Source organism: Ochotona curzoniae, unplaced genomic scaffold (genome assembly GCF_017591425.1).
Source record: "Ochotona curzoniae isolate NIBS_2020 unplaced genomic scaffold, NIBS_Ocur_1.0 scaffold_2453, whole genome shotgun sequence".
NCBI classification, from domain to species: Eukaryota; Metazoa; Chordata; class Mammalia; order Lagomorpha; family Ochotonidae; genus Ochotona; species Ochotona curzoniae.
The window spans coordinates 13,248,586-13,271,614 of NW_024467094.1; the positions used below are offsets into that span (position 1 = coordinate 13,248,586).

At 44.2% G+C, this 23,029-nt stretch overlaps 1 protein-coding gene across 3 annotated transcripts in view; it reads left to right on the forward strand.

Annotated features, from left to right (window-relative positions):
* Positions 1-22,721, forward strand: part of SSH2 (slingshot protein phosphatase 2) — a 213,160-nt gene extending 190,439 nt beyond the window's left edge. For all 3 annotated transcript variants that reach the window (XM_041000224.1, XM_041000223.1, XM_041000222.1), the window contains 3 exons: positions 3,031-3,231; positions 13,299-14,133; positions 15,889-22,721. In XM_041000224.1, the coding sequence (XP_040856158.1) occupies positions 3,031-3,231; positions 13,299-14,133; positions 15,889-17,970 (3,118 nt within the window). In that variant the 3' untranslated portion in view covers positions 17,971-22,721. The remainder of the gene's footprint in view (positions 1-3,030; positions 3,232-13,298; positions 14,134-15,888) is intronic.
* Positions 22,722-23,029: the final 308 nt, after the last annotated feature.

A 23,029-nucleotide genomic window follows, 5' to 3' on the forward strand; every position in this document is an offset into this window, starting at 1 on the left:
AGATGAAGCTAATGAATATTTTCAATAATGACATTACAAATAGCAACCCAAGCTGACCCTGGGCATCATCTAGACCACTATTTTACACTTCTGCTTAGGGGATCTGTGACTAGATTTCTGTCTGCTATGTTTGGACATGATCTAGAAAGTTGCAGTGCCTTCCACAGGTATCACTGAACATTCCTTCTCTATTTGGCAGTGAGCAAGGGGGACTGGGAGCTGAAAAAGGGCCATTACATTCTCCTGGAGATGGGCTTTGGTTTCCTACACCCACAACTTGTGATTTTTTTTACTTGTTTATGGCTTGGCCATGTTGTTGGCAGTCTGGTTGTTAAAGGTCTGTTTGCAATTTGTGTGTGTTACAAACACTTGGACCTTGGTAGGTTGTCTTTTGAAAGCAAAAGCAGATGAAATAGCATTGTCTGTCTAATGTTCTAAACAGCCTGGTAAATTGCAACACTGTAACAGTGCCGATAGCAGGATTATATTTGTGCTGGTAAGTACAGTGTTGTAGCAATGGCCTCTAAAAAAAAAAAAAAAAAGAATGCTTGTCTTCCCCACTGAAGATAAGGGGAGAAATACAATGAGCTTTAGAAGCCTTTCCTGTTCTTTGATTCCTTTTATTTTTATAGTACAGTATGGCCCTTATGATGTCTTCCTTAAATAAATTGGTCTTTGTAACAAAATTAAAGTCTCCTTTAAGAATGATTCCACACCTCTCAAAAGAACCTTCCTGGGCCCCACGTGGTAGCCTAGTGGCTAAAGTCCTTGCCTAGCACGTACTGGGATCCCACAGGGGCACTGGTTCTAATCCCAGCAGCCCTGCTTCCCATCCAGCTCCCTGCTTAAGACCTGGGAAATCAGTCGAGGATGGCCTAAGGCCTTGGGATCCTTAGGGACCTGGAGGAAGCTCCTGGCTTCAGATTGGCTCAGCTGCAGCCATTGTGGCTACTTAGGGAGTGAACCAATGGATGGAAAACCTTTCTCTGTGTGTCTCCTCCTCTCTGTAAATCTGACTTTCCATTAAAAATGAATAAATTTTTAACAACAACAACAAAAAAAGACTAGGCAAGTAGTTGGAATCTCAGCCACAGAAGCTAACATGCAAAGCGAAGCCCCTGTCCCAGTGAAAAGGCCTAATTCCAGCTGGGGTAAGGGAAAGATTCCAGGGGCTTCCAGGGCACAAATGGAGGCACCTGCTTTTCTGCCTGAGAGAATTCCTCTCCTGAGTGTGCCCTCTGTCTCACCCGAATCAGGATCCCAATTCCTAATGGGATGCTGTGCTTAATCTAGATGTTTGATATTGGGTAGAGAGCAGTTCCAGAGAATAGGACTGGGATGATGGGAACTGAGTTCATATCCTTCATTACGTAAGTTGAGTCTAACCACTGAAAAAGCCCAGTTGAAAATGTGCCAAACAGATGTGTTCGTAGAAATGGATTTTATAGTTGTCTTTTACTCGACTCTGTCCAAGTTTGGTTACTTTCCATGGGCCTGAAATTGATGCATTAAAGTTGTCAGAGTTTGATGAGGAAATACAGAGCATGTATCTAATCTTCCGAGTTACTCACTGTGCATTGGTTTCCTATCTGTAAGCCTAAATGTTGCCATAAGTGAAACCAGTATTTCCTTGTCATTTTGAATAACATAAGCACATTGACACAGCCTTGCACCAATCTTGAGACCCCAAAATTTTGTTCCTGATTAGCTAGTAGAAGGTTAATCTTACCTTTGAGACTGTTTCAATTATTCTGGAACATTTTCTGCATTCCTGTAACTTATCTGGCTCCCTCATTTTGGCACCTGACTGCATACCTCCTTGCATCGATGCTTAACTCTTTCATGTGGCTCTGGCTCTGTTTCCAGAGGCAGTTTTGTAAGTTTCTGGAAAAGGGCTTTTCTACCTCCTTCAGGTGAGTGAGTGAATGAGTGAGTGAGTGAATGAGTGAATGAGTAGTTGTCTCCCTTTAGGTTCATAGGTATATAGTTGACTTATTAGAATAGACACTTGGGATAGATTCCACGTGCATGAGTGACAAGTAATAATCTTTTTTTCCCAGATATTAAAATGCACCTACTTAAACAGCTGGCAAATCTGATCAGTAGATCCCCACACTTGTTTGCACATTTGAAAAATATTTGAAGGTTACTGTGTGCCAAATATGGTAATATGCTACTAGAAGAAATTGGTGTAACCAAATAATAGTCTTATCCAAGTAGTAAGTTCTGACATGCTAAACATGTTAAGACAGGGATAATTTGTTGGTATACCCTTATGATAACTTAATTTTCTCCTGTTAAAAAATAAAAAGAGCAAAAAGGTAATTCTCATTTATCCCTCACCACCAAGAAAGCTGAGTGATGCATCCCATGCAGCCCTGGACAGGCTGTCATGGACAGCGATACCAAGAGCTTTTGGGGAAGCAGAGAGAAAGGCTGGTTCCATTTGCTTTGTGCTCTCCTGCAGAGCCAGAACCCTTCTTGGATTTTAAACTGGAAATAACTCATGCTGTTTGAATAAATTAGATGAATGCCTGCCACACGTGTACCCCGTGGGAGTACCTGCCGTGAAGCATGCCCCCTGAGGCTTTGAGGAGATTGACCTCTGTCACACACTCCAGTCCCTAAATCCATGAGTGTTCCCTCTGTGCCTGTCATCATTCGCACCATTTGGAAAGCTTTTCTTTTTCTCCCATTGAATCCTGTCCTTTAAAGATAAAAGACTGTATGTTACTTAGGTTTGCAGCCCAGCACCTTGCACATTGTCTAACACATGATAAATTTTTGGCAAATGTTTCCTGAATGAATTAAAGAAAGTTATTATTAACGTTGAATAGTATTTAAAATTACACTAGAGCTGCCTGTCCTACCCACACATTTGATTATAGACTTGCAAAAGTGTAGCAGGTGGAAGAATTACATAGCAAGAAAATGGAAGGGTAAGCAAGGAGACATAGAAAAATCTAGAAGCAGGCTTTTAAAATGTACTCACTGTTGTTCTCTTTCCTTTACCTCAATTTTGTAAACTAGGAAACATGGATCTAAATGTCTTGTACACTGTAAGATGGGGGTGAGTCGCTCAGCCTCCACTGTAATTGCCTATGCAATGAAGGAATATGGCTGGAATCTGGACCGAGCCTATGACTACGTAAAGGAAAGACGAACAGTGACCAAACCCAACCCCAGCTTCATGAGACAACTGGAAGAATATCAAGGGATCTTGCTGGCAAGGTGAGTCCTGACGTGATTTTCTTGGATTCTCCCTCCTTCAGACGTGTGTGTGTGTGTGTGTATGAAATACACTTCTTCGCAGCTAATTCTCAGCCTGATTTCTAAGTGATGATACTTTTTGAAAAAAAAGATTTCTTTCTCTATTAATCCTATTTTTCAAAAATAAGCATTTAAGATTTTCATGGAAGATATTAGGCATTTAATCTCTCAAATTGACAAAATTAAAGAATGGAAATACTGTGCCCTTATTTTGGTTCTTGATTTCAATAAGCACTCTTCAGCATCTTTGTGAGGTGAAGTCCAGCTGTCTTATCAAAATGGATGTCATTATCCCCAAGATAATGTACAGTTTAGCTGAGATTCTAGAAGAACTTTTTAAAAAAAAAAATTCTTTTTTTTTTTTAATTCATTTGTTTGTTTGAAAGGTAGAGTTACAGAGAGAGAGAGAGAATCTTCCATCCACTGATTCCCTCCCCAAATGGCCACAACACCTGGAGCTAAGCCAGTCTAAATCCAGGAGCCAGGAGCCAGGAATTTCTTCCCAGTCTCCCATGCAGGTAGCAGAGCCCAAGCACCTGGACCATCTTGTGCTGCCTTTCCACATCATTAATGAGAATCTAGACCAAAATAGAGCAGCTAGGACTTGAACAGGTGCTCACATCAGATTCTGGTACTGTAACTAGTAGTTTTACCTGCTGTGCCACAGCACTGTTCCCAGCTCTTTCTTAGGATGTTTCGAACTAACTTAAGATATGAAGGCGCTTCCAAACATAGCTTTCTTATTTTTCTTTTTGAAAAATGTTTTAATCCATTTTTTTACATTTTTTACATTTTTTCTGTATTTGCAAAAATATAGAAGGTTACAAAAGGAAAAAATAACATAAAAGCTGTATACCTACAAACCACAGTTAGCATTATTTTACTTATTTTGCTGTGTTTTAATCTATTACATGTTTTTCCACAAAAATTGTCCTGCAGTCTGCCTCTCCGCCCAGTACTAGTTCTTTAACAGCTTCCTGTATCAATATAAGACCCAGTTGCTCTCAGTAATAATTGGCTATAAAATGAGTAAGTAATTCCTCTGCCTTATTACCCCTTTGATGTTGAGAGCTACCACCTTCAGCTGCACTTGGGACAAGTTTAGAAATAAAACAACTCAAGGATCAGCTTCCTGAAATGCCACGTGCTGAAATTCCGAAGATTGCTAGATTTTGCTTCATTTTTTTCCCTGTAGGCTTGTTCTAGGTCGTTTTGTTTGGGTACAGGCACAGCTGTGTGGAAGCACTTGGGACCGGTGCCAGGGTTTGACTGCAGTGGGTCTCATGACTTGGGTCTTGACTCTTGCATCTGAGACGTGTTTCCTCTGAACAAAATGTTAAGTAACCTTCCAGCCTATCCCGGGAGCAGAACAGCCCTCCCCACCCCCGAAGTATTGTGAAAATGTGGCCACAGCATAGCATTACAGTTTCCACTTAAAAAAAAAAAAAACACTCCCATTTACTCAGCATTTGGCATGACTTCATTGGAGCCATTCTCTTAGGAGGCTGGGAGGACACTCCTCTGTCCAAAAACAAAAAAATGTACAGGTCTTTGGAGACAGATTTTGATGACATTTTGGATTGGATCAGAAGGTAGGACACAGCAGTTCCTTCTGGCACAAGAGACATGCAAGGGTTTGTGGGGACATAACTATTGTCTCTCCAAATACACACATGGTGGATGTTAGGCAGTGTCCTCACGTGACCCACTGAGAGGAAGGATACTATGTGTCCTGCCAATTTCAGTATTTATTCTGGAATCCCAGGCTACTGCAAGCTGTTTGGATTTTTTTTTTAAATCATGTGTGATTTTTCTTAAATGTTAGAGAAATTTCAGAAACGTCATAAATGAGGATAGGAAAAGCAGAATCCTAACAGTCACCCTTCCTCTTCCTCTTGCCCTTGCTTGTCTCATTCCTTTGTGATTTCCTGGGCTTGATTTGTGGAGGAAAGGGCAAGCACTGGAAAGAGGAAAATCCACAAAATTAAAGTCCGTAGATCTGGTTTCCATCCCTGGTTCACTGAACCCTCACGGCAACCTGGAGGACCTGCCTTCCATTTCTGACCCTGTAAAACAAAAATCAAGGGCTCTGTACCACAGGATACGTGTAGATGCACATGATGAGTGACCAAGGGTTCTTCAGATTTAGTCTTGTCTCCTTCCTCCGGGGCTCTCCAGGAAATAAATACGTGTATGTGCTCTTTATTTCTTCCTCCTTCAGATCAACCACTGCCTCCCACCACCCACTATTAGAAACGTGGGTTTTCCTCTCTCGTGGTATTTCCTGAGTTTTAAGCACTGAAGTGCCAGGAATATTAACTGAATTGCTTTTGCCTGCAAGTAGTAGGAAACCTACATCAACAAAGATCTCAACAAGAAAGAACATACTCAGGTTCAGATATTTTTTAAATATTTGTTTATTTGAAATACAAAGAGATCTCCTCCCACCTGGTTTGCTCCCATAATACCCTCAATGCTGGGATTGGGCCAGTAAGTCGGGAGCCAGAAACCCCATACAGGTCTCTCATGAGCTGTCACTGCCCATTCCCAGGGTCTTCCCTGGCAGGAAGCTGGGCTCAGGAGCCCAAGGCAGTTGGCAAGCCGAGGCACTCCAAGATGGGAGCGGGGAGCTTCAGGAAACATCTTAACCGTTGGGCTAACTGCCCACATCCAGGCCAGGATTATTTGAGGGGGTTTTGATAAAGGGACTCTTTACCAAAGTGTGACTGTATAACAGAATTAAGGGATTCCTATCAGCAGGGCTGTTTGGATTTGGTTCCCAAAGAGGAAGAAAACAGTTCTAGATCCTGGAAGGGCAGAGAAAGCACCTTCAAAAATGAGCAGTAGCCTTAAGTCAGAAGGACACGGCTCAGAAAAAAACAAGAAACAAAAAACACATGCCCTCAGTCTCCCCGCCCCCCAGCCCCGATCCCATTCCCAGTCTCTTGCAAGGGCTCCCCATCAACCGAACCTGTAGAAGTGAAAAAGTAAGAGATCAGAGAGTAGGATGGAGAAGCTGAAGAATGGACCTTCAGAGACAAATCAAACATATCCAGCCCGACACACCAAGTTTTATTGACTGATTGAAAATGTATTGCTTATTTGAAAGGCAGAATTACAGAGATGGACCTTCCATCTATTGGTTCACTCCCCAAGTAGCTGTGATGGTTGGGGTTTGCCCAAGCTAAAGCCAGGAGTCTAGAGCTCCATCCAGATTTCCCATGTGGTAGCAGTGTCCCCAAGTACTTGAGCCATCCTCCACTGCCTTCCTAGGCTGTAAGCAGGGTACTGGATAGGAATGGAGCAGCCATGATATAAACTGGTATTCATATGGGATGCTTGCACTGCATGGTGGAAAATTAATCTGTTGAGCCACTGTGCTGGTCCTATCTCTTAAATAAATGAATAAAACTAATAAAGAAAGTTGAACCAGGCCTAGCACAAAGTTCAATGGCTACTCCCTCACCTTGCAAGTGTCAGATCCCATATAGACACCAGTTCATGTCCTGGTTGCTCCACTTACATCCAGCTTCCTGGCTGTGGCCTGGGAAGACAGTAGAGAATGGGCCAAAGTCTTGGGACCCTGCATCCACATGGAAGACCTGGAAGAAGCTGCTGGCTCCTGGCTTCAGATCGGCTCAGTTTGGCCATTGTAGCCATTTTGGGAGTGAACCAGCTGTCTCTCTGTCCCATCTTCTCTCCAAAATTCTTATCTGCCTTTCCAATAAAAATAAGTAAATCTTTAAAAGAAAAAAGGAAGTTGAACCATTTATCATTTGCTTTGTGGTGATGTAACCAGACTTTGATGTGCCCATCTTTATCCTCTACCAGCTTTAATTAATGATCTGGTCCTTAAGATTGTCGCCTCATAATTGCCAGATGTTTTTCATACTTCTCAGTATCTACAAATAATTACACAACATCTGATGGAAAGGAGGCATTTAAATTAGACCTTTCTCAGAAGTTCCCTGTAGACTTCCCCTCAAGACTGTTGGCTAACAATTGATTTTATGTCTAAAACCATTCACTGGAACAATAAAATAAAATTTCTAGGAACAAGTAAAACATATCCACATTTATCTTTTAGAGCTAGAGAAATGCTACATTCCCTGAACCTTTGGGATGGGGAACCCTGCAGTCAAATCAGGCCTCTGGTGGTAAGACCAGTCACTGTGGCATCTGTAGTCGTTAAAAAGTGTTGTTAGGAAACCCTGGCACTTTACAGGTGGACTGCCAAGTGAATTGAGCCCCACAGACTCCTGCCAGTTGCAAAGTGAAAAGAACCTGCCTACTTAGCAGAGTGAGAAGAAGAGGGTCCGCAGGCTCCTGTGACTGAAGTCCTATCAAACCTTGCAGTGTAGGTAATCAGGAAAACCAAGTCCTTAGAGAAATCCTATTTATCTCGTTTTGCAAAGCAGTTCCACTTCCTGCACAGATGTTTGCATCTTGTGCATGTTTCTTCTCCCAGAAGGTTCATGATGGTTTTCTCTAAGAGCCCGTGGCTTTGTCCTACATACAATAGCTCCATGGTTGTCCAAGTGACACAGGATGCTTAACTTAAAGTGAATTCCTGGGTCCAGCACCATGGCCTAATGGCTAAAGTCCTCGCCTTGAACATGCCGGAATCCCATATAGATGCCAGTTCTAATCCTGGCAGCTCCACTTCCCATCCAGATCCCTGTTTGTGGCCTGGGAAAGCAGTGGAGGACAGCCCAAAGCCTTGGGTTTCTGTACCCGTGTGGGAGACCTGGAGGAAGCTCCTGGCTCCTGGCTTCAGCTCAGTGCAGCACTGGCCATTGTGGTCACTTGGGGAGTGAATAATTGGACGGAAGATCTTCCTCTCTGTCTCTCCTGCTCTCTACATATCTGACCTTGCAATAAAAATTTTTAAAAAGATGGAATTCTTGAGAGCGTTAGCTTAGTGCTTTGACCTCTGAATAGATGAGAAAGTGATGTTAGATTCCTGTAGTGATGTATAAATTGGTTGTAGCCTTCATCAGAGTGTAAGGATATGGATAAAACAGTGATAATCCATGTAAAATACAAAGAAGTCTTTGCATCTTTAAGTATATCATTTAGAGCTAATGTTTAATATTCCCTATAAATTGAAAAATGAAGATACTATTCATGTCTGGTTTTATTTTCAATATTTATGGTTGGGATGGGAGTGAGATAAGTGCGAGGGTAATGGTGTTCTGTGTATTAAAATTTGACATTACATTGCTTGTGGCACATTTTGTTATTCTCCGTTCTGATAATGCAGGTATTGACAGATATTTATTCCAGTAAGTGGATTCAGGTTTCAAGCAATTTACTTGCAAGTTAGGCCTGCAGTTAAATGATCTCAAGGACCTAGGACCACACACAGCGACAATGCTGAGTTGGTGTTTTATCCCTTGCTTTCTGCAGACTAATATCCTAAAAGTAACCAGAAGCAGCCTGGTTTTACTGCAGTACCTTCCTCTGCATGGCTTTCTCAAAGTGGATGCTTTACCAAAGCAAGCAAGCAGGCAAAAGAATATGATGCCTTATGTATCCTGTTATGTAAATATCCTTCTTGTTCATTTACTAACAGGCCAGATTCTTATCAAAAATGGCCCAGTTATCTCATATGTGTTTATGTGTTTATATGAATCCAAATTCAGGTCAGAGGCTGCTCAAGGGAAAAAGGACCTGACACTTGGTTGCATCACCTTGGCCACAGACCAACTCAGAAGTTCTGTTTTGGCAGCTTGTTTATTTGTTGCCTGCCTCAAATAGGTGTAGGGGAATGGAGAGTTAGCTGGGTTTAAAAGTTAACAGTTTGATCTGATAGATGTGATCTAATGTCATACAAATTATCCCTACCAGTCACGCAGCATTAAGGCTAACTGGCTTGGGACAAAGCGTCACGGGAAATCAATCTAGTATTCCTGGGAATAACACTAGTGATGCATGCATCTCCTATGAGCCACCTTTTCCACTCTCTATATAAACACGTTTGAGTAACCTGGGTGTAAACCCGACACAGGAATGCCCATTATTTGTAATAACCAAGACCATTAATCAAGAAGATGAATAAATAGTGACACATTTATTATGCTCTATGAATTCTATGCATAGTGATGAATCATGAAAACATTAATGTTAAGCAGAAGAGGAAGTTGCAGAATATATACAATATAATTTTCTTTATGTAAAGTTCAGAACATTCAAAACTAACCAGTGTAGCATTAGGAACAAAGCATGTTGATACAGTGAAGAAAGGAAAGTGAATAGTAGCCCCCAGATTGAGGACTTGGGTTACCCCTGAGTAGGGAGGAGGAAGGAGATGAGGGCAGGGCATCCAGAGTGGCAGTGCCCCCAAGGCGCTGGTAATGAACATCTGGGTCAGGGAGCTGCCTGCCTCTCCTGCACATTTTGTTGCAGAAAGTAAAAAGAAAAAAAAATCTTTGGATTGAGGTTTATCTTTCTCCCTTAAAAATAGATCTCCATTTAATTCCAGAGCCCCAATCCACATTTTCTGAGAATTCTGTCTCCCAGGAAGAGAAGGGAGGCACAGGTGTGATATCTGAAGTATGCGCTGCTGTGCCCATTGGTGTAACTTCAGTCTCTCCCTCCCGATCCATGACTTTCAAGCAGTTTAAGAAACAACTTTGGAAGTTTCTTGGGACCATGAAGTCTTCTCTTTAGCCTGTCAACTGATAAGATCAGCTGTTGTGTGTTAATAAAAGAGCTACAACAGCTTCTCTCTGAGAGGTCCTCCTAGTCCTGTGCACTGTGGGTGTCATCCTGTCATGGTGGGTGAAGAAAGTTGGTCATCAGGACGGGTAAGGGGCAGAAATTGGAGAGCACAGGCTACAGTTAAGCAGGAAACAAAGGCATCTGAATCTAAGAGACTAAACTTTAAAAAGGAAGTGCATTGGCTCGGTAATGGTGTGCAGTTTAGGGGCCAACATTTTGGCATAGTGGGTTAAGCTACTGCCTGTGATGCGAGCATGTCAGATGAGTGCCAATTCAAGTCCCGGCTGCTCCACCTCCCATCCAGCTCCTGGCCTCTGCCTGGCCCAGCCCCAGCCATTGCATCCATTTGGAGAGCAAACCAGTGGATAAATGTCTCTCTGTAAACCTCACTCTCTCTGTAACTCTGCCTTTAAAATAAATAAATCTTAAAAAAAAAAAAAAAGTTTTTCAAATTGTGCAACTTAACCAAGCAGTCAGCTTATCCCTCCCCAGAGCCACTCACTTGTTTGAGATCTGTGATATGTTGTCTCCTCCTAGGGGTGATGAGAGTTCATGCAGCTTGGAAAGGGAGAAAACCCAACTTGGGACTCAGCTAATTGATTACGGCTAGTCTTCATAAACAGCCTGACCCGCCTCTTACCCAGGAAAGCACCCTGGACCTGGCAAGCCTGAGTCACAGCCTCACCCAAGCAGCAGACAGGCAAAGGGAGCTAAAAGCAGGTGCAGAGCTGAGAACAAACAGAAGGTCACATTAGTGCAGGCGCATGACTGGGCAGAACCCAGGCGTGGCCCTGAGCCCAGGGCAAGTTGTTTTGGGCAGTTTCCCATTCCACCCTGCGGTTAAGTAACTTCTTCAGCTTGTAAGTCATGGAGACCATACCCCCAAGCACCACACTTTGTGACCAGTTCCTTGGTCAAGTGGTCTGACCAACCACCATCAGCTCTGTGCCTTTGCCTGAGGCTTCCTGTTGGAATATCTGATTAAATCTCATCCCCAACCTGAGACCTTTTCTCCATCAAATAGGCCAAAGAGTGAATATGTGTGTGAGGGGTCTTCTTTGCCTTAACTGCCTTTTCAGGTGTTACCTTAATGGTTTTTATCCAGAGATTCTAATAAAAAGAGCCAGTGCTTTAAGCCTCTCCTCTTTTTCTGTTACTGAGCTTTTATCCTAGTATACAAGCCTTGTCTTTGTGTTCCAGTTCAAGCATGAGCACTGTCAGCTGCCCATCCCGTTACTGAGGGCTTCGAAATGGGCTCCAATAGACTTTGTATGTTATTTTGGTTTGGGTTTCCCCCCACTCCTGGTTGTAGTTACCAAGCATGGCTCATTTTTAAAAATAAAAATGTATAGAAATATGAAATATAGAAAACAAAAGCCTCCCCCAGAAGTATCTGTTCTCAGTCACCTGATATTCCTTTAAGTGTTTTTCTATAATTTTTAACATAAAAACTAACCATTCCGGGCCCGGCGCAATGGCGCAGTGGTTAAGGTCCTCGCCTTGCACACCCGGGATCCCATATGGGTGCCGGTTCTAATCCCAGCAGCCCCGCTTCCCATCCAGCTCCCTGCCTGTGGTCCGGGAAAGCAGTTGAGGACGGCCCAAAGCTTTGGGACCCTACATCCATGTGGGAGACCCGGAAGAGGCTCCTGGCTTTGGATTGGCTCAGCTCCAGCCGTTGTGGCCACCTGGGGAGTGAACCATCAGAGAGATCTTCCTCTCTCTCCTCTCTGTATATCCACCTTTCCAATAAAAATAAAATAAATCTAAAAAAAAAAAAAAAAACCCAACCATTCCAAATGTTTAATATTTATTTTCCTTTAGATAGTATATATCGCACATCATATAAAGTATGATCATTTTTAACAACTTTGTAGCATAATTTGTGTGTAATTAAATTTTGACATATAATTTTACTATCACATTATGATAGTAAATATCCTTACATGTATATCTTTGTGCATTTGTAACATTTCTTTTAAAATCTGTAGAGTTTTTTTTTTTTTTTAAGTTTATTTGCTTGATAGACAGAGTTCTCATCCACTGGCTCGCTTCCCAAATGCTCGTAATGGCCCCTGCTGAGGATGAAGACTGGAGCTGTTAATTCCATTCAGGTCTGCCGGTTGAGTGTGAGGAACTCAGTGAGTTCAGCCATCACTGTGCATTAGCAAGAAGCTGGAATCTGAAGCAGAGATGTGGTTTGAACCCAGGCCATCCTATATGAGATATGGGTAGCCTAACCAACATCTTGCCTGCTTGGCCAAACACCTGGCCTCCCAAAAAAATTCTTAAAAGAATTGCTGATGGTGCCAGCACCATGTTGTAACAGCCTAACCCTCTGCCAGCTCCCTGTTTATGCCCTGTGAAAACAGCAGAGGAAGGTCTAAGACCTTGAGTCCCATGCCCACATGGGAAGAGATCCCACACAGAAGAGGATCATGGTTCCTGGCTTCAGACTGGCCCAGCTTCTGCCATTGTAGCCATTTGGGAAATGAACCAACAGATGGAAGATCTGTCTGTGTCTACTTCTCTCTGTAACTCTGCCTTTCAATAAATAAATAAATAAATAAACATCTTTGGGTGGGAAGAAAATGAAGAATAAAGAAATGAAGAGTTGAGGGTAAAAGGGGTAGATCTGAAAGGCTATTGCCAGATCGCTCTCAAAAATTCTATAATTCACACACCTACCAACAGTGAGTGAGAGGGCATATTTGGTCATACCATCATTACACTGGCTGTTCCTACCTCTTTTGTCTCTCATCAGTCTAATTGGTAAAAATCATCTCAAATTCATTTGTTGCTTGTATTTTACTTTGCTTTTGGCTCTTATCAGTTAAATTAGGTATCTTTGTAAATGTTTGTTGCCTGGTTTTGTTGAGCAGTAGCAAAGTGTTCTGTAGGACAATATTCAAGTTTAAGAGCAAGCATTTGCTCTAGCCCATATCCCATGTGAGAATCCCTACCTTCAAGTCCTGGCTCTACTCTGATTCCAGCTTCCTGCTGATGTTCACCAGGTGATGGCACCAGTATTTGGGTTGCTACCACCTCCACGGGAGACCTGGATGGTATTCCAGGTGCCTGACCCCAGCCTGGTCCAGCCCTTGTGGTTGTAGGCTTTTGGGGAGGGAATCAGTAGCGGGGGAGGTTTATTTATTTTTCTTGCTCTGCCTCTGAAATAAACAAGTAAATGAATAACTTCCTAAAATTTAAAAATATATATTTTAATTTATCTGGAGAGGTTTTCTGGGAGGGTGTTATTTTCACAAACCCAGAGTAGGCATTTCTGGTATATATTTCCTTCACAGCAAACAGCGGCATAACAAACTCTGGAGATCTCATTCTGACAGCGACCTCTCAGACCACCACGAGCCCATGTGCAAGCCCGGGCTGGAACTCAACCGGAAGGAGGTCACCACCTCCGCAGACCACATAGCTGAGGTGAAGGCTGTGGAGGGTCACCCACCCATACCTCCTGTCTTCGTGGAACATGTCCCCCCACAAGATGTGAATCAAAAAGGTCTGTGTACCAAAGAGAGAATGATCTGCTTGGAGTTTGCTTCTAGGGAATTCCATCCTGGACAGATTGAAGATGAATTAAACTTAAATGACATCAATGGATGCTCATCCGGGTGTTGTCTGAATGAATCAAAATTCCCTCTTGACAACTGCCCTGCATCCAAAGCCTTAATCCAGCCTGGACAGGCTCCAGAAATGGCCAACAAGTTTCCAGACCTCACAGTCGAAGATCTGGAGACAGATGCACTGAAAGCAGGTCTGAGTGTCCACTTACTACCTATGGAAGAATTGACATCTCGCCTGAAAGACCTCCCCATGTCCCCTGACCCCGAGTCACCAAGCCCTCAGCCCAGAGGCCAGGCTGAAATCTCAGATTTCAGTACTGATCGCATTGACTTTTTTAGCGCCCTAGAGAAGTTTGTAGAGCTCTCGCAAGAAACCCGGTGCCGGTCCTTTTCCCACTCGAGAATGGAAGAACTGGCCGGAGGAAGGGGTGAAAGCTGCCGACTGTCCATGGTCGAAGTGCCCTCTTCTGAGGTGACCACGGACGACCAGAGAAGCAGCTCCTTGAGTAATACTCCCCACGCCTCTGAAGAATCTTCGATGGATGAAGAACAGTCAAAGGTAAAAACTATCTTTATAGTTCTCCACCTTATAAAATTATCTCCATAGGCAAAATACTGGGGTTTTTGTTTTATTCCCACTGGTTTTGATGTTACTAAAAATTTTAAAAGGCAATGCAAGAGAGATTGACTGAGGTGCTCCTAGAAAACTTGGCGTGTCAAGTGGTTTCTTTTTATATTTGTTTTTTAAATCAGTTGCTTTTGGAGGAACTGACTTCTTTAAGCTTTTGGTGTGGTAATAACCTTCCCAGAGAGGGGATGGTAGAGGAAGAGACTTGTCAAACTGATTACCTGGCTGTCCATAGAGGTCCCCCACCCTGGGCCCGTGCAGTCACATCATGCCTCCCCAGCAGTGAAGTACTGGAGGGTTCAGTGCCACCTGAGGTAGAGTGAGACCTACCTGCATCTCTCTGAGAAGGGCCCATTTTTAGGAAAGTTCTTTTTGACTGAAAATTTAAACACAAAATGCATGTGAATAGTCACTGGCATAGTAACTGATTCTTAATGCCAAATTTTTGCTGTTAGTAATGTCTGGATTTTGCTCTCCAATGTCATGGTACTCAAGAATCAACAACTGGTTTAGGGAAACGAATTTGAGAGCAGAACAATCAATCCTAAGATTCTTCTTTGTGGCATGTTAACTCTTGCAAGGTCTTACAGAACCTGAGAAGGAATTACTGTACATCATCAGTCCTAAGACTCAAATTTATTCTCAAGTTAACTCTTCTAAAATTGGGACACATCTTTTTTTAAGATTTATTTTATTTTTATTGGGAAGGTGGATATACAGAGAGGAAGATCTTCCGTCTAATGGTTCACTCCCCAAGCGGCCGCAATGGCTGGAGCTGAGCCAATCAGGAGCCAGGAGCTCTTCCATGTCTCCCACGCAGGTGCAGGGTCCCAAAGCTTTGGGCCGTCCTCTACTGCTTTCCCAGGCCATGAGCAGGGAGCTGGCTGGGAAGCAGGGCTGCCAGGATTAGAACCGGCACCCGTATGGACTTTAACCACTATGCTATCATGCCGGGCCCCATCTGGAATTTTTAACAAGAGTCATGATTTCCAAGTTTACAGAGGTACATGGCTGCGTAAGTCAAGTCAGCCTTTCCCAGGAGCGGCCATGTGAAACTTGGGAATTGTGCCGGCAGCTATAGAGTACATTCTCCATCCTCCATTGAAGGCTGGGATACTGCTGTTGGAGGGAGCGGTGTGGGGAGGTGGAGAAACTACTAGAAAGACAGAGGAGAGAAGAGGGCGGTGAGTGTCCACGTCAGACATCAGGTGACAGCCTCACCTCTCTTGCTGTGCATCACACTAGACATATCCCGGATGACCACTGAGCCTTTGAATAGGTGGGCATCAACCTGAAAGTTGACAGGTCATAGGGGAAAGGTTTCATTTACTCAAATATGGCTTAGATCCTAGGACTTAGAGGCTCATGGCTCTAGGAAATAATGGGTTATAGGGAGACTCCAAAGCTATTTACTGTTCATTTTGGAGCAAGGTCTTACATTAGATTCTTGCTTGAGTTTACAGAATATAAAAGTTATTAGTAAACCAACTGTAATGACTTTTTTATATCTGCGGTGATGAATCTGCTTTTTTGAGTTTTGGTTTTTCTTTGTTGTTGTTGTTGTTGTTGTTATTTCCTATAGGTTGACAAAACAGGTGGACAAAGTATGGTCCCAGGCACTCCATGGTTTGTGGTCTCAGTCAGACTACAATTTGCCATAATCATCTCACCACTTTTTCTTCTTAGGCAATCTCAGAACTGGTCAGTCCAGACATCTTCATGCCATCTCACTCAGAAAATGCAATTTCAGTCAAAGAAATTGTCACTGAAATTGAATCCATCAGTCAAGGAGCTGGACAGATTCAACTGAAAGGAGACATCCTATCCAACACATGCCATACGCCAAAGAAGAACAACACCCATGAGAGGGCCCCGGCCCCAGAGAATAAACCTGGACACGTGGAGCAGGACGAGGGCCTCTGCGAAGCCCAGTCTGAACCAGCCAAAGACTCAGGGAAGTGCAACCCAGAAGGCTGTCCAGCCACTCGCTCATCCGCAGCCTACCTGGAAGAAGAGGAACCAGTTGAAGGAGAACAAGAACACAGGGGCTCAGGAACGCATCCTGGTGCCAAGTGGTACCCTGGGTCTGTGAGGCGAGCCACCTTGGAATTTGAGGAGCGCTTACGGCAAGAACAAGAGCAGCATGGTGCTGCCCCTGCATGTCCCTCGTTGTCCACGCGCAAGAACTCCAAGAACGATTTTTCTGTGGCAGACCTAGCACCCAAAGGGAGAAGTGATGAAACCACCCCAGAGCATTCCTTGGCCCCCAAGGAGCCAGAGGTGAACAAGGACAAAGGGAAGTGCGGTGGGTCTGAGGCCAGCTCTCTGTCCCATTGTGAGCAGAATGCCATTATTCCGGCATTCAAGCCACTGGAGCTTCAGCCCTGGCCCACTCCTCGGGAGTGCCCCGAGTCAGACACTCGAGCCAAACAGGAAACCGTCCTAAAGGAGCAGAGGACTATAGGTAGCCACCAGGGATCTGACACACAGGCCGCCCCCATTCCCCTCCCCAAGAGGATAGAAATCATTGAGTATACCCACACAGCAACGCTGTCCAGTCACACTGGGCCAGGAAGGGAGGCAGCCACTGGCAAAGAAAGTGGGGAGCAAAGGCTGAGGCACATCAAAGTGGAGAAGTCTGTCACTGTGTTCTGCGCGCTCGATGAAAATCTGAACAGGACCCTGGGCCCCAACCAGTTTTCTCTGCAACCCCAAACGCTACCTCTGCCTCTTTCTTCATCCTCGGGGCATGACAGGCCTGCTGATCCAACCTCCACACTGAGCAGTCCTGAAGTCAGGGACAGCAGCCCACCAACAGTCCCAGAGGCAGCAGCGCCTTTCTTCAGCCACACAACCCATATACCCTCTGCCACATTGGATTTCCTGCATCCCCAAATGGTGGTACACCTGAAAGATGTCACAGAGCACTCCAGCACCACAGACCACGAGCCCTCTACAGCACAGCTTAGCTGGGAAGGAAGTCCACAGGTCCCCCTGTCTGGTGGTGGTCCAGTGCCACACCGGGGCTCCCAGTTAAGCAGTGAGGACCTCAATTTAAGGGGCAAGCTGGGTGACAACAGTGGGGAGTTAGGGGACAAACTGGACCTGTCCCCTGAGTCCTGTCAGCTCCCACCGAGCTCTGGTGGGGAAAACATAGCAGGTCGCAGCAGCAGCAGCCCTGGCTTGGTAAGGGAGCGCACTCAGGAGATTGAGTCTCGAGTGACTTTCCAGGCAGGGCGCACCAAACCACCTCAAATGAGGCGCTCAGCTTCTCTCGCCAAGTTAGGCTACTTGGACCTCTGTAAAGACTGTTTCCCTGAGGGGGAGCCTGACTCCTCTGCAACCCCTCCTGTCAAACTGCTTCAGCCCTTCCTCAGAACAGACTCAGGCATGCATGCCCTGGGGTCCCAGGAGTCCCCAAAAACTCCAGATGCCCCCCAGAACCCAGAGCCCACCAAGTATTTTGTAGAGCAACTCAGAACAACAGAGTGTATCGCACAGAGCAAGCCGGTGGAGAGGCCCCTTGTACAGTATGCCAAAGAATTTGGGTTCAGTCAGCAGTGTTTGCTCCCCAGGGCAGGACCGGAATTGACTAGTTCTGAAGGAGGCCTTCCTTGGCTACAGACCCAGGGTCTGCAATGTACGGGCCCAGCCCCAGTGCTGGCTATGGCTCCCCGTCAGCAACATGGCCGAACTCATCCCCTTAGGAGACTGAAAAAAGCAAATGACAAAAAACGGACAACCAACCCCTTCTATAACACCATGTGATTCTGAGCCTATACGCGTGACTTTCTAATAGAAATATTTGTAAAAGGGGCAGGTGTAATATGTAAGGAACATGCACTTTATTGGTTAATTTTATACTATTTTGGTCATTTTACTGTTCCTAGCGCATGCAGGGTTTGGGTTTTTTCAGTGTGTGTGTGTCTGTGTGTGTGTGTGTGTGTGGCAGGGGAGAGAGATGATTTGGATGACAAGACCATTTTATCACTTTTTGTTTTAAAAAAAAAAACTCATTTTTGAAGAATACCTGTCTGTGTGTGTGTGTGTGTGGTAAATTGCTGTTTTTCAATCACCTGCCACCTGCTCCTCATCTTACCGTGAGAGAATATGTGCTTGATTGCTTGAGGGAAGGAGGCGGATGCCAAGGGTAGAGTCCAAGCTGGAAACTAGTCTCCGGATGAACATGAAATGCCTTCCAGACCTGAGGCCCTAGTGGATGGACTGAAGAGCAAGTGGACATCAGGGGGTCCTCAGCCTGGGGAGGCCCTAACCTGGGGCATGCTTTGTTTTACTCTAAAAGTGAGGCCTTTTGGAATCTACTGCTTCTGGCATTCTAGAGCATGTCATTACAGAAAAAGCATGATAATGATGGGCTTTGTAGATTTATCAAGCAAACTTCACCAAGAAAATGGTCTATTAAAGTTTAAAAGAACCCCAAAATGAAATTCAAGAGTTCTTCTCTAGATAGAAAGTCGGGAGTGGAGAGGCCACTGCCCAGTTACTCTTAGATTTGGGGAGAGCCACACGGGTGGTTTTCTTGGCCCTTCCTGCCGGAAGCTGTGCTCTGTAGCATCCTCTCCCCTAAAACACAGCAGTGACGAGTTTGAAAAACAGCAATCAAAAGTCGGTGTGTTCTTGTCAAGTGAATATGTCTGCGGGGTTGTAACCCTTCCATTACTTGAATTATACTGCAGGCCTTCTGAGTTTAATGACCATGTTTTGTTTTTTGTTTTTTCAATTAATTTTCTTCCCCCATGCTGCCTAATTTTTTTAATTTCATAGATTATATTTGAATTGTTACATGTGTATAATTTCCATTAAATGCAAAGTTTTCTATATTATCACTGTTAACACTTGACATAAGTTTTTTTTTTTCTTTTTCCTGGGGAGTTTGTCATTTCTGTAAAGTTCATACACAGTATTTATGTACATAATGTCACTTTTTTATGATGTTTTGTTGATGTTATGGAGTCTTTTTCATTGATTATTTTTAAGAAGTAGTGTTGCAACTGGAAAACACACAAAGACACCGGAAGTAAAACCGATAGGCTTTGATAGGAATCTGCACAGTATATTGACTGTTTTAACTGTTTAAATGGAGTGGTCTAATTAGCTCCTGCCAAATTATATATTAGTAACTTCCTCCTCAAAAAAACTCCTGGAAGCTCCCATTGGCTCACAGCGTTGACTGACAGTTGGCTTCTCTGTGAGCCCTGAGTCCCAGGACACTGCCAGTAGCTGAAACCACAGCCAGGGAGTGTGCGTGAGTTGCCTAAGCTGGAAGCTCCTAATGGAGGCTGAGCGGCCACAGGGGAGGCCCTGACCAAGCTAATGACTCCATTTAGAATGCTGTTGCTTTGCTGCTGTCGCGGAGATCCTTAACACAGGAGCATTTGCCATAAACAAGCCTCTTTCAGCATCTTGCAGAAAGCTAATTTAGCCCCGAATGCGATGTGCTCTCTGCAGCTCATCAAAACTAAAGAGGTTTGCAGATTTGCTTCCTGTTTGCCTTGGTCCACGTTGCTAAGGATTGACAAGCAGTTCAGACTGGAGACTTGGGCTTTGGTTCATGGTAGCACTGGAGATGGTACAGACCTTCAAGGTCATTTCAGAGGCCAGAATTCAGTGGGGGCAGAGAACAGGGTGACCCAGAGTACACAGAAAAGGTGAACTGGGGCCTTTTGCAGGTGCTTGACAGGAGCTGTGAATCTAGTTGCCATACTGAAGTTGTGGTTGGGTCTAACATCACTGCCAGGAGGCAGGTTGGATCAGAAACCACCTGCTAAGAGTGTCCTTAAAATATAGTGATTGTGTGTACCTGTGCTAACCCTCAGTTGTCTGCTGAAATGTTCAAACGTATCTTCCACACCACTGTGTGCTTCTGGGATATTTATGTGTTACATTGTTAGCTGGTGTGTGCCATTGTGAGGAGGCCTGAGAGACAGGGTTATGAATTCCAGGACTCATCCATCTAAACTGCTCTGTCTTATTGAAGCAATGCCACCACCAATGTGATGGGGGAAAGAGTAAGAAAAGGCAGAGCTGGGGAGAGGAGAATTTATGTGGAGATAAGGAAGTGGCATCTACTGATGGTAAGCCCCATGAGGGTGACATGCCACACACAGAGGACAGACAGTCTCGACAGTGCTGCACTGTCCTGTCTTCTGGCCCTCCCACTGCATCAGATAGAACAGAGATGGGAAAGAAACCTAATGCTGTGAAGAAAAAAAATAGAGCATTGATGAAACAGTCTTGTTTTGTCTTGCCTTTTTTTAAATTAATTTTTTAAATCATTTCCTTCACCTTTCTGAATAAGCATCTACACAGGGTCTATAATTGAACCATGTCAAGGGGTTTTTGCCAGTCCTCTCAGAACCCCCCACAATTGGATGTTCTTGGTTTATTTACATAACTGAGTGACGTCCAGGAGAGGTAGCTAATGAGATGTTAAGGGCTTTTCATACTTTCTTCAGTTATACATAATTTTTGGTTGGCCTGTTTTTCTTTCCTGTTCACAGGAAGCTCAGACCTGGAGTACCAGTTTGATAGATAAGCAGAAAAAAGCCTTGACCTTTTCCCAGCCGCCTTTTTGTTTTCTTCTGTGAAAACTACCATAATCTGATTTTTAATTACTCTGGAAAATGTGTGTATGTGAGTGTGTGTGTGTGCATGCATGCGTGTTTCAGTGCCTGGGGCCAAAGCCCTGGGAGCACACAGAATTTTAGCTGTAATCTAGATGGTTGCCTGGTCAGTAGGAGAGAAGCCCCAATCCTTCCTTAGTTTTTGCAGACATTTAGGAGTATTCTCTAGTAGACATGTAGTGCCGTAGTGCAGTGATGTCCATCTCTCCTTGTTTGGGTTGCCTTTCAGATTCTTAATGTTTAGGGTCATTCTTGGCATCTCAGCCTCTTCAGGCTCTTTATCTAGGGTTTTCCTGGTTCCTGTGCTGGTATTTCCTCTTCTCATTTTGGAAACTACCTAAGGCTCCAAGATCAGACTGAAGATGACAGCCCAGGCTCTGAGCTCACAGGCCCCAGACAAATGCTGTTAGGTCGAGGCAGAGCTTCCTAGACTTAGCAGCTTACAGAAATCTTCACTTGTTTCATCTGAGGATTTCAGTTGTGACGTGATCTAGGCATGTTTGGTAAAGATGTTTTTGTGGAAGTTGGGTTTTTTTTTTTCTTTTCTTCTTTTTTTTAAACATTATGCAAAAAGTCATTTATAAGGGCATTTTAAAATTTTTAAATAAAGCCATTCTTTGGCTTTTTGGAAAACTATTTGTGGATACTTTGTTTACATTGTGAGTGTTAAAATATACATCATCTTGTTGGCCATTAGTCCTGCAGGCATCCAAGCCCTGGCTGCCCTGTAAGCCCTCCTGCAGAGCAATGCCATAACAGTCAGCCCTTGGCAATCAGTGGGTGTGGCCTGGAGCTGACTTCCACTCATATCTTGCACTCCCAGCTAACACTCTGTGGAAATAGTCATTGGCTCAGTGCTGGTGTGTCTTGTAGTGATGGTTGTAGTGGTGAATGGTCAGTGTTGTTTGTTATTTTCTTTTGCTTTTTGATGGTAGATGTTTCGGCAGCAACCCAACTTAAAAGCATCTTGGACTTTATTTTCCCTTCCAAACTAAAAGATGAAGGCATGTGTTAGACATAAGTGTATTTGCTGCCTCAACTCACCCAGCACCCATATTAGGAAGAGGCCTGCCAGCAATGCAGGAAACCTCACACTCCTAACCCTTCTCCCAGGGCTCCGGGTCCCTTGACGCCAGGGCAAGCAATTGCAAGGTGCTTCTGTACTTCTCCAGCCTAGAGGTGGAAGGTGACTGAGCCTGGCTTCTGCTATGAAGTTTAGCCTCATTTTCTCAGTAGCCCAGAGACCTGGGACAGGATTTCTAAACTGGAACCACCCTGCAGCAGCTTGAAGAATCCCCTAAGAGGTATAGGGCAGGTGCCACCACTTGTGCTTTCAACGATGCCAAGCAGCATCCCTTGTGCACCTGCAGAGCTAATAACCTGGAGCTTACCTCAAGCTGAAAACTGGGTAACTGGCCCTGAAGTGTTTCCCAATCAGAAGGTCCACAGGGAATTGTTTGGTTTCTGTTTCACTGGATTTTGGTTTGCTTGGCATAACTAAAGGTGCCTTTTCTTTCTTCTTTCCTTCCTTCCTTCCTTTTTATTTTGTAAGACTTGTTCTCAATATAGGAAACAAGTACAAAAGACTCTGTCACTGACTGTTACCTTTGCCCCGGGCCACCCCCAAACTTTTATGCTCACTTTTATTAAAGCAGGTGCTCCCTGGAACCTCTGGGACCTTTTTGAGGCATTTGAAGCAGAAAATAGAGTGGTCCCATCTCCTTCCTTAATCTTCCTGGTGGTTGGGATGTTCCACTTGTATCATAGATTTTTTTTTATTACTGATGTGCTCCGCTGTTTTTAAATGTGAACTTGTGCGCAAATGTGCAGATTCAATGTTCTTGTTACAGATTGAATAAATTTTTATTTTGACGATGAAATGTGTACTTCTGTTAAGTGTCACAGAGGGGGCTGCTGAAGAAAGTGAAGGGAGTGGTGGAGAACAGTGGTGACAGCCTTTTGTGTCAACTAAGCCCAACCAGGCACATCTTGACCAGAGAGCTGAGCTCTGGAGAAAAGCATCACTTGTTCCTTCCACACAAATGAAAGACCTGATAGGAGATAGGATCACTAAAATTATTTCAGGCAGCATGGCTTTAGAATCAAGTGACCAAACTGGGAACTCACCCAGTCAATGTAGCATTTGCCCAAGCCACCACCTGAAGGTTAGGAGAATGAATAAG